General features: G+C 52.5%; 1 protein-coding gene across 1 annotated transcript; it reads left to right on the top strand.

Annotated features, from left to right (window-relative positions):
- Positions 1 to 402: 402 nt before the first annotated feature.
- Positions 403 to 11,057, top strand: FMOD (fibromodulin). Its single transcript, XM_084793497.1, has 3 exons — positions 403 to 626; positions 3,407 to 4,398; positions 9,274 to 11,057. The coding sequence occupies exons 2-3, from the start codon at positions 3,414 to 3,416 to the stop codon at positions 9,423 to 9,425; spliced, it is 1,137 nt and encodes a 378-aa protein (XP_084649623.1). The 5' UTR covers positions 403 to 626; positions 3,407 to 3,413; the 3' UTR covers positions 9,426 to 11,057.
- The last annotated feature ends 538 nt before the right edge of the window (positions 11,058 to 11,595 follow it).

Below are 11,595 nucleotides of genomic sequence, written 5' to 3'. Positions count from 1 at the left end.
GTTTGCCATCTGTCTCAGTGGTAGAAAGGTCTCAGCGGTCACCTTCACTGGAGCCAGAGCAAGCCCTCCAACCAGCACTCTCTCCCATGTAGTAGCTTAACATCTGGCTACAGTGAGTGCTTGAGCCAGAAAGACAAACACGGGCTCCCCGAGGGGACCAGGGTTGCTGAAAGAGTTAAAAGGCTCTTTCTCCAAACCCTGGCCCTCCCTCTCCTGTGTCTGCTTTATGGGCTTAATGAGAAATCCAGGCATGGCACAAGAAACGGTACAAATAACTTCTGGGGCATCGCTAACTCACTCAGCAGCAAGAGCCTTCAGGCTGCCAACACTTCAGGGAAGAAGATAAGTGAGGGGAAAGAAGGTGGTTTTTACAGCCCTGGGCAGACAGAATTTTGCAGAGCCGAGTGTGAGCTCCTCCCCTACAGAACTGAAAAGCCCGCTTAGGCTCCTCAGCCTCTCTTGAGATATTTGATTAGGAATTTGGGGGCGGGGCCGTGGCCTGGCGCAGACTCGCACACCCTCCGTAGACACTCACTCCTCTCTCTCTTTCTCTTCTTTCTCACACATTCTCCAACCCAAAGAGGCCAGACGAAAGAACGTGGTCACTCTGAACGGTTCAACCCAAGGTAAGTGTAGTCTTGTTTCTTTAAGCTTTGTCCCTTGCAATCCTATAAAAAGAGATAAAGGGACGGGGCAAGGTTGGGGAGAAGAATTAGGCAAAGATGAGTTAGTTACTTCTCCCACGTTGATCCATGATGTGGGTGAGAGGCAACAACGGCAGGGGCATGAGCCCCAGCATGCTACCTATTTCCTCCAGCTCCCTGTGTGTGTCGGGGACCTCCATTTCTCAGACATAAAAAAAATTTCAAGACCCTCTCTGCTGCTACTCATGAAACCCACCATGCTGGGGCTCAGGGGCACTATGGAGAGTAGTCTCTGAATGTCCCAGAAACCTCTTAGAGAGAGGCACAGTACTCAAATGTTAGGGGGGCAAGCTTTGCATAGTATGTATGTTGATGGGGTGAAAGGGGGAGAATCAAGAACTGATAGTAGTGTCCAGGGTGTCGCAGACGGAATGGTGGGCCACTCCGGCTAGGAGATGGTTTTCAGTTTTACCTCAGCTCTGAGAGGAGAGAATGCCCCTAGAGTGGAGAAAGGAAATAGTACAGTAGTAGCTCTTGAGTCAGGATCTCTAAGTCTGAGAGAACAGCTCCTGGGACCCTCACACTGAACAGAGGGTCTCTAGCAAAAACAAGAATCAGCTTGAGAGCGTGCAAGCCTGAAGCGGCATTCTAGACACTCTAGATCGGGTGGCATGAGGACAGGCCGGCACTCCTACCCAGCCCTTCCAGCAGCCGTAGCCCTGAGGAGAGGCCACTGTGGCTGGGCATGGAGCCGCATGGAAAGCTGAGTCTTGAAGAGGAAGGGAGAGAAGTCCTCTTCTGCCAAAGTGCCTGGTCTGGAAGAGGGAGAAATGGAGACAGAGGTTTAGTGTGCCAGCCCTCTCCAAACAGCCACCTTGGTTGGTCTTGCAGCAGTCCAGGGCTGTGCATGGAAAAATGCTCTTTTGGCAGTGGGCCGCTCCATCCATCTTCCCTCCTGGTCTGAGTCAGGGACCAGCCAGCATCCTAGGCAGAGGGCAGTTGAGTCTGCTCCTCAGAAACACTGTGGCTCTTTGTTCATGGGCTTTGGCTGCCCAGGGATGAGCCAGGGTGCCCATTCTGAGCCATCCAGGGATGGTGGGATGAAAAGACCTAATGGAACTCTTTTCAGGGAACAGATGGGCCTGACAGGGATGGTTCCCAGAAGTTGAGTAATTGGAGTGTCACAGTCAGGGGGTTCCTCTCATCAGTTCAAAGGATCTGATGTTATCTTTCACGGTCCTCTCCTGTCCGTTCCAGTTGCTGACCCTAGCATGACCCAATGGTGAGAGCACCAGGAAAGGGTCTGAGCACTCTCTGTCTTAACAGTTGTGCTCTGGGAGGTCCCCCTGCTCATTCACAGGGACTATCAGCACAGTGCACTGGCCATAGGAACCTGAGGTAGAGTGGAATACCCAGGTCAGATACGACATCCCTGGTCCCCCCCACCTCTAGCTTGCCTGCCCCAGTACGCCTTGTTCTTGTCTTGCCGGCAATCTTCAGTGCAACAATCTCCTCAGCAGCATGGGTGATGAACCTGGAAAGCCAGGTGACACCACCTCGAGGAGGTAGCTTAGAAGAGGAGAAGGTGTATGCTAGCTATGGCACATGGCTTTAACTCCAGCCCTCAGGAGGCAGAGGCAAGTGGACCTCTGGGAGTTCAAGGCCAACCTGGTCTATATAGTGAGTTCCAGGACAGCCAAGGCTGTGTAGAGAGACCCTATCTCAATAAAATAAAATAAAATAAAATAAAATAAAATAAAATAAGGGCAGGGATGCTAAATCCCCTTCCTGGCTACGTTCCCTCCCTTTCATTTCTATTCCAATTTGCAGTGTCCCTAATTCATTTCGGCTGCCCCTCACATAGCTCTTGTAATCCCCATGGGGTGAAAGGTTGTTAAGTCCTTCAGTCTTGACGACCACAGGGGAGAGGAGCAGATCGGTCCAGACACGGTATGGTCAGCCCAGAAGACGATCACTAGAGCGGCGTTGGGTTCCCAGTCTGGAAAGGCTGAAGTCTGGGTACACACGCAGCCGCAAGCTGCTAACCAGTGCGATTTTTCTCTCCCAGAAGACTCACAGGCAATGGCACTTTGGAGAACAGCCCAGACCTTGTGGTGGCCACCGGGGAGCCACACCCTCCCACACACTCAGGACCAGAAACCCCCAGGGCTGCCCATGAGACCAAAAGTTCTTCCAGAAGTAGTTCAGCTATTCCCTTTCAAAGTCTAAGTTAAGTCTGGAAGCTTCCTGGGCACAAGAAAAGCCAGGAGATTCCCGTCCTTGAATTCTCAGAAAAGATTTCCCTGGGAGTCCAAACTATATGGGAATTCAGACTTCAAGGTTTCCCGCCACTCCTGGTACAGGAAGGTACATAGTTGGGGGAGGGGGAGACAGACAAAGAGCGGGTGCTGTGGGCTTCTCAGCTTCAACAATAAAACCTCAGAGTGCTAGAGGATGTGAGGGACCTGCCCTTCCCAAAACTGTAGCCCCAGCCTCTCAGATTCCATTGTCCCAGACACACCCAGACGCTAAATCTACTGTGCTTCCCCCAGACACCCAGGCCAGGCTCTCAGGGCGTGCAGAACCAGGAAGAGTTCCTCAGAGGGAAAGCGCAGAGCCTACCCTCTATCCTCCAGTGCTTGCCTGCATAGTCACAGTGTCATCTGCATAGCTCAGAGACCTACGGCCAGCGGGAGCCACCCAACTGCCCTTCTGCGCTTTCACTCATGACGCCGCTTGCTCTGTTCTCTCCCTTTCCACAGAGACAAAATGCAGTGGGCCTCCATCCTGCTGCTGGCAGGGTTCTGCTCGCTCTCCCAGGCCCAGTATGATGAAGATTCGCACTGGTGGATCCAATACCTCCGAAACCAGCAGTCCACCTACTATGACCCTTACCCCTACGAGCCTTACCCCTATGAGCCCTCCGAGCCTTACCCCTACGGAGTGGAGGAAGGCCCAGCCTACGCCTATGGTGCACCGCCTCCACCAGAGCCCCGTGACTGCCCCCAAGAATGCGACTGCCCCCCCAACTTCCCCACAGCCATGTACTGTGACAACCGCAACCTCAAGTACCTGCCTTTTGTGCCCTCCCGCATGAAGTATGTCTACTTCCAGAACAACCAGATCTCTGCCATCCAGGAAGGTGTCTTTGACAACGCCACCGGGCTGCTCTGGATTGCTCTGCACGGCAACCAGATTACCAGTGACAAGGTAGGCAGGAAGGTCTTCTCCAAGCTGAGGAACCTGGAAAGGCTGTACCTGGACCACAACAACCTGACCCGGATGCCCGGCCCGCTGCCTCGATCTCTGAGAGAGCTCCACCTGGACCACAACCAGATCTCGCGGGTCCCCAACAATGCTCTGGAGGGCCTGGATAACCTCACGGCACTATACCTCCACCACAACGAGATCCAGGAAGTGGGAAGTTCCATGAGGGGACTCCGGTCCCTGATCCTACTAGACCTGAGTTATAACCACCTCCGGAGGGTGCCCGACGGTCTGCCCTCCGCCCTGGAACAGCTGTACCTAGAACACAACAACGTCTACACCGTCCCTGACAGCTACTTCCGGGGGTCGCCCAAGCTGCTGTACGTGAGGCTGTCTCACAACAGCCTCACCAACAGTGGCCTTGCTACCAACACCTTCAACTCCAGCAGCCTTCTGGAGCTCGACTTGTCCTACAACCAGCTGCAGAAGATCCCTCCTGTCAACACCAACCTGGAGAACCTCTATCTCCAAGGCAACAGGATCAATGGTAAGATCCGGGGGGAGGGGTTGGGAGAGGACTCCTTGAATGCTGATGAGAATGCAAAAGAAATAGACACAGGGAGCCAAGTGGTCAAAGCGAAACACTGACCACCAACGCCCAGCAGTGCAGCAAGTGTGCAGTGGTTCCCCCAGCGGAGGTAAGACAGCCCACTGCAAAGTTGGTTGACTCCAATGACCACTTCCTAGGAGAAACAAGTTGCAGTCTAAGGCTTTGAAGGTGAGCACACGAGCTGGTCCATGAAAGCAGGATGAAAACAACCGGCACAGGGACTTGCAAGGAAGAACCAGCCACTTAGCAAGTCACCTGTTGGGGACAGCCAGGGACGCAATGTTTTAGGAACACTGAGAAATTAGTTTAGAGACGTTGTAGAGCAATGGTTCTCAAGATGTGGGTGTTGACCCCTGTTGGGGGGGTCCAAGGACCCCTTTACAGAGTTTCATATTGGATATTTACATTTCAATTCCTAACAGTAGCAAAATTACCATTATGAGTAGCAATGAAAATAATTTTATGGTTGGGGGGGTCACCACAACATGAGGAACTGTATTAAAGGGTCACAGCATCAGGGGGGCTGCTCTAGAGAGATACTGATGGAGAAGGAGACTTTATGTTATCTTCTGGGGCCCGCCTTAGCGGGAGGTTGGGCTGCTAATAAGTCAAGTCTCTGAGCATTCTTACGATCACAGAGGATGCAACCTCTCTGTTACCACCACCTTCTCCACCCCACCCACCGTGACTCCTGCTTGCACAAGCTAGCCTCCTGGTTTTAGTGTTTGTGGTTTTTTTTTTCTTTCTTTCACTTACTAGCCGATGCACAAAAATGGGCAGCCTCCCAGAACTGAACGCGGGACTTCTTGCCAGTTCTCTCTGGAGTCCAAGGAGCCCCTGGTGGCAAGGCAAAGGTCCTCCCTGGGGCAGCATGAGCCTGTACACCCAGAAGCCTAGGGGAGGGAATGTCCGACTGCGTGCTTTATAAGAATTTCACCACACAGGCAGGACTACCTCTCTGAGGCTGAGAGCTAAAAGATGAATGTCTCATTGGCTCGTGGCCTTTTCAGCCTCTTTGTATTAGGATCTCCTGTTCAGAACATGTTTGCATTTACCCCCAGTGGCTTCTGGTGTACTGAGCCAGCTCTCTCCCTGTAGCCAGTGCTCTGCACTAGGGAAGGGAGTCCTGGGAAAGATGCAGTGGGCTTTGAAGCTTCTTGGGCCTGCTGAGAAGGAATGTGCCATCTAAGCACAGGAGAGACCCAGTCCTGTCCTCTGCCCCTCCCTCTCTCATCTCAAGGGACAGATCAGTCATTTAGCAAGATGCTAACAGCCGGACTGCCTCTCTCAGAGGGAACAGGGGAGGTCCCAGTGGGGCTCTGAAGTCAAAAGGTGTCTGTCTGGTCCTTTCATTTGAACTGCAAGGCACCGATAGAGACGCACATCCCAGGTGATATCACACACCATCAGAGCTTGGCATTTTCTCAGCTTTATGTCCTACCCTGCAGTCACCTAACACGTCCTCCGAATCCAGAAGAGCTGTCATATAAAGAAATGTCACACTCTGTGCTGTACCTCTTCCAAGTGTAACTCTGAACATGTGGCAGGAAGGAGCTCTGGGAAAGAACGCATGAGCTAACGCCTCACTCTCCAATCAGAGATAGGTAGCAAGGACAGGCTTTGTCACAGCGTCTTGTCATCTTGTCACCCTTATGTCTTTATACAAAAATACCCAGTCAAATACAAGGTGATCCTTCTCCCATCAGAAAGTAAATTATTCAATGAGTTGACCTGAGGCTCTGTGAGAAAGCTTCTCTGTCCAAACCCCCAGTGAAAAAAAATGTCAGCATCAACCCCAAATCCCTATTGCCAGGTTTGGGGTTCCTTCCCCCCCTTTCCTGGTTATCATTTGGTCTTCCCCAGCTTCTCCTTAATAAGCAGAATAACCCCACGACTAATTCATTCTTGAATTAGTGAATAGTGCTCACAACGCATGTGATCCAGAGGGCCAGGCACACTGTTTCACAATCGGTCCCCCCTCGCTGCCGTTTTAGAGTTGACAGGCACATTCTGGGTGCTTGTTTTCTGAATTGCCAGGAAGGGGGGGTGAGGGGGAGTAGACCACCCAGCCTAAGGAAGGTAGCATCCCTAACTCCTGTCTTTTGTCAAAGGATCTAAAGCTGGATGTCTCGTCTGAGAACCAGGGGCAATCTGTCTCTGAGGTCTCTAGCTTGCCTGACACACTGGGATTAAACAGGAAGGAGGTTTTCCTGCCCTGGCAGCCAGGGACCATGTTGGGGTGAAGGTGTGATAAGAGGGAGCCAACAGGCCTGCAGGCAACTAGATAGCACTCCCTGCAGCACCCCCCCCCCACCCCTTCCCACCTCCCCAGCTCCCTCCAATGTCCCCCTCAGTTTTTCCAACCTGGCTGAGAGCGAGCCAGCAGACAGAGCCATGGAATGTTATACGGAAGCTGTGGGCGGGGTGGGATTGGAATTTGGAAAGACTTGTCAGTATTTAATCTGGGCTGGAAAATATGTCTGCCAGAGCCCCCTCACAGAGGCTCAGACCTACCGTGGACTTGAGGAAGGTGGGGTGGGGTGCTCTTAGAGCCCCCCATGAATATCTGATCTAAATGCCGTGTCTAGTTGCTCACAGGTATGCCCCACATCCATTCAGCACAGTCAGCAGGCTCCATGTTGGGGCCTCTGTCTCAGTCCCAAATACAATTGGAAGTGACACTGAAGTTCATCCGCCTCACCTCACATCTCCCCTGGCCCTTGTACACAGATAACACACCCAACCCCCATCTAGACAATACCCACTAAATCTATTCCCAAGGACCAGACGGAAAACGCCAGAAAGCATGCCATATCTTCTGCCCTCCTCAAAGGGTATTTTCCGGCCCCAACTCTTCTGGAGAACTAATTCTTTTCCAGGCCTGAATTCTGAACCTGTGTGCAGTGCAAAGTGTCTTTGCTACAACACACCAGCCCAGCTTCGTTAGTTGTTAACAGAGACTAAGAACAAATGGCAGATAGTGTTGGTTCAAAACCAGGTTCCCGCTCAGCCTTCTGCGCCATCTTCCTTGGGAACCTTCATTTTTTTTACACCCACTACCTCCCCCAGGAGGAACTCTAAAAAGTGGGTTAGCGCCTACCACTTTGCAAGACTAGAGGAGCCTCAGGTGGGACAAAGCCTGCCCTGCTCTACACCCGGGTGGCAGCTGCCAGCATTGTATCTGCACATGGTGCCGGCTCCACACGCCATGGCACCTCATTCCAAACCAGTTCACGGAAAATGTCCAGCCAAGTGGAAGCCGGCCCTGACCGGCTTCAGAGCTTCCATCGAAGGGCTTGGCTGTCTCTTGGTTTTCTTTCTTTCCTTTCAAGTTACTGACAGTAGAGTGTGGACTCAGGTAAGGGCTGACTCACCCAAGGAGACAACAGAGACAGCTGTGGGAGGCTTTATGTCGAGACAAAGCAGAGCTGTATCTGTTTCATAGCTTAGGGGGATTTCTCTACCAAAGAGTCCTCAGAGACCGCTGAGAGTAAAAGGAGGCAACGACCTAGGGGGGTGGCTCTGTCTGCTCCCCCTCCCCCACATCCCACCCCACCCCAGGTCTAGAATTCAGATCCCCAGAACTACAAGGTCTTGTGGGAAGGGACACCCAAGGACATCCAGGGCCTGCAGAACAAAGCTCAGATGGAAGTTGGGGGTTGGGGGGGGCTGTGTTGCAGAAGCTGCTGCTGCTGCTGGTGACAGCGCAAGATGGCTAGCTACCCAGAGTAGAGAGAACAGTAAGCTCTGGGTCTGACTGAATGACCTTACCTCATTGATAAGGTGAGCGATTGATGAAGGTCCTAACGTAAGCCTCCGGCCTCCATAAACAGACGTGGACACATGTTCAGGTGTTGCCTGTATATCCAAACACAACACACACACACACACATGCACGCCACACACACATTGAAAATTGAAAAGGAAAAAACAATAAATACAAGAGGCAGACAACAAGAAGTGGTGGTACAGGCTGCAATAACTACTCAGGAGGCCAAGGCAGGAGCATCTGGGGTTCAAGGCTTTGCTTAGCTACATAGTAAATTTGAGGCTGGTTTGGACTATGTGAGCTCCTATCCCCCAAAGTAAAAGAGGCCTGAGTAATCATATGCTGGGGACAAGGGGATCATTCATTTGATTTAGTATGATTTTTGAGACAGGGTCTCTCTGTGTTGCCCTTGCTGCCCTGGAACCCACTTTGTAGTTCAGGTTGGCCTCGAACTCGCAGAGATCTGCTTGCCTCTGCCTGCTTAGTGCTGGGCTAAAAGGCTTGTGCCACCACATTTGGCTGTTTTATTTGACTTTGGAGCACTGTGGCAGTGCTGAGTTTCCAACCTGCCTTCTCTTTCCACTCCCTGGAGGCTCTGACACACAGACTCTAAGGCAAGGATTTCTCTCTTTCACTTCCTACTACTTTCTGTACCTGCAAAATCACAGAATATTATCGTGAATGGTGTCCCTCCGTTTCTGAAACGTCCTTCTTCTAAGTATGTCATAAGCAAAGCCGTATTTCCAAGCCTTCAGAGCTGCTGTGGTTTCCAGTTACCCTCTGCTTCCCCCTGCTGCCTACGGACAGAAAGGAAAAAAAAAAAAAAGGCCTGGTGGGAAGGACACCCAAGGACAGGTGTGGGTAGGGGAGTAGGCGGCTGAGACAGGACCGGCTCTGCTCCCAGCACCGCCCCAACAGTGCCTATCGGTCTGACTCCAATTCCAGGATACCCTTCGCTCCCTCTCAACTCTTCTTCCCCACACTCGACCCCTTCCTAAGCTGGGCTTCTCCCCCCCCCCCCTTCCCCCTTCTTGTCCCGCCAGAGTTCTCCATCAGCAGCTTCTGCACGGTGGTGGACGTCATGAACTTCTCCAAGCTGCAGGTGCTCCGCCTGGATGGGAACGAGATCAAGCGCAGCGCTGTGCCGGTGGACGCTCCACTCTGCCTGCGCCTCGCCAGCCTCATCGAGATCTGAGGAGCCTGGCCTGGGCTCCGGGCTCCGGGCTCCGGGCTCTGGGCACATGTCCCGTCACCACCCCGCTGCATTCATCTTGAAGGTCTGGTTTGGCTTTTGCTGGATGGCCGAGGACAAGCACGTGAACGAAGTCCGCAGGATCTTATTCAGTCAGTCTCCTTCCAATAGGCAAAGTTAAGTGGGATCAGGGCCCCACCCCCAGCTTCTTCAGAGAACAAAAGTGGTGGCCGAAGGGGTAGCCACAGAGTCCAGCCTTCGCCTCCCCCAAATCTTCAACCCCTCAGCCTTCCCCTTGACCTAGTCTGGGAGAGCATTATCTCACGTGGTCAGTAGCATATAGCCATTTTCAGTCAGTCTGACTCGGCTCTGCTCAAAGCATGGCCAGCTGCTTCCGCGGTTGCTCTGGGCTCCTATTCACTGCTCCTCAAGACATACCTCCCAGGCTCCACTCGGCTTCTTCTATGCCTTAGGCAGTCAGGAAACACACACACACACACACACACACACACACACACACACACACACACACACCTAAGGCTAGTGGGCAGTGACCTGTGAAGAGAGGCTACACTCTTGTCGGAGGTTAAAAACAACATCTAAAATCACCACTATGCCTCCCTAACCTTGCCTGTTGAAAGCAGCCAAATTGAAGGCAATCGACATAACAATAGTCATGGCTTGACCCACAGGGGACTAAACAGCTTTATAACAAAGGCTCAGATTTCAGAGGAGGCAGCTTTGAGTAGTTATCACCAGTATCCATAACGTGGTGACACCTCAGACTAGCGGAGCTGAAGGGGCAGCCCCCCCCCCTCCAGTTTCATCTGACCCAACATGATCTACACTCCTTCTTGGGTTTTGCGTCTCAAAGAGCGACAGCAACGTGGTTTTCAAAACTTGAGCGAAGATCCTCTGCCCGTCCCTTGATCCAAGTAGGAAGGTTTGGTACACAGATAACAGAGGCAGACTCCACCAAGCCTGCACCAATCCACTAACCCAGACTAGGGGGTTGATCTCAGTAACTGGTTTGTCCCTCAGGCCAGAGCTTAAGGTACTAGCTCAGCTGGAGATGCTCAGTAGGGTGCAGGAAACCCATGCCAGGCAACCAAGTCTCATCTATACCAGGCGTGGTTTCCTCTGCTTTCACATGATGGAGCCACACCTCCTGCCCGGAGGTGCCTGTGATTTGTAGCTTGTCCAAGAGCGATCTTGTCTTCTACTTTCTAAAGGTAATGTTGCCTGGCACAACCCACAGGCTCTCCTAGACCCCCCCCCTACAGAGATAGAGCCATCTGGGCAGCCAGCAGCAAAGACCAGTTGAGGGATGTTAGCCTGAGTCGGGTCCCTGCCCAGATGCCTTAGACCCCTTGACTCTGTGTGCACTTGGGAGCAAGTGTCTCTGAAAAGGGCGGAGAAGGGTGCTATGTCCTGGGCCCCAGAATCTGAAATCCACAAAAGCCAAACCAGCTTGTTTGAAGCCAGGAAGTGCCGCTTGTGGGGCAGGGCTGCCCTGCCCAGGGCTCCTGGGAAGCACCTGCATGCGAACACCATCATGTTCTATAAAGGGTCCTCAGCATGGGGCAAGCATGAGTGGGTGGCTAGCCTGACCAATAAAGTTATTTTATAAGTGCATCTGCAAGGATGGAGTCATTGGTAGCAGCCCTTGGCTTTGCCTCAGGGCACCTAGTCTCTCTCTCTCTCTCTCTCTCTCTCTCTCTCTCTCTCTCTCTCTCTCTCTCTCTCTCTCTCTCTCTCTCTCTCTCACACACACACACACACACACACACACACACACACGGGGGGGGGGGGCGGGCAGGGGGGACACACATTCTAAATACTTTTCTCCCACATCCTTATTCAACCCAGTAATGCTGGACGTGGCTGAGCTCTAGTATTACTGCCTTAATTGCTGCTGCCCTCTAGTGGCACCTGCCAGAAACTGAGAGCTGCCCCACCTAGCAAAGCTTGGAAGAACTAAACCTGAGCCACCTACCTACTCTCCGGTTCTCTGTGTGCCTGTTTCTTGAAGCCCTTCCTGGGTCAGGGGCCAGGCTAAGCGCTTGGCATTGTCCAGAAGTAAGGAGGGTGGCTTCATTAGTGCCTACCGGGCAGGGAAAAGGGGGAAGTATCTGAGGATGAATATATGCCACATTTTGATAGCCACAACTCC

Source organism: Acomys minous (genome assembly GCF_964271855.1).
Source record: "Acomys minous genome assembly, chromosome: 1".
NCBI lineage: Eukaryota > Metazoa > Chordata > Mammalia > Rodentia > Muridae > Acomys > Acomys minous.
The sequence above is the reverse complement of the archived record's forward strand: the minus strand, read 5'-3'. Positions and strand labels throughout refer to the sequence as shown.

Bases quoted from the DNA above. Each gene is read 5' to 3' on its own strand.
- FMOD (XM_084793497.1), top strand. From the start codon at position 3,414: ATGCAGTGGGCCTCCATCCTGCTGCTGGCAGGGTTCTGCTCGCTCTCC. The intron at 4,399-9,273 runs GTAAGATCCGGG...TTGTCCCGCCAG, and splicing joins CCAAGGCAACAGGATCAATG to AGTTCTCCATCAGCAGCTTC.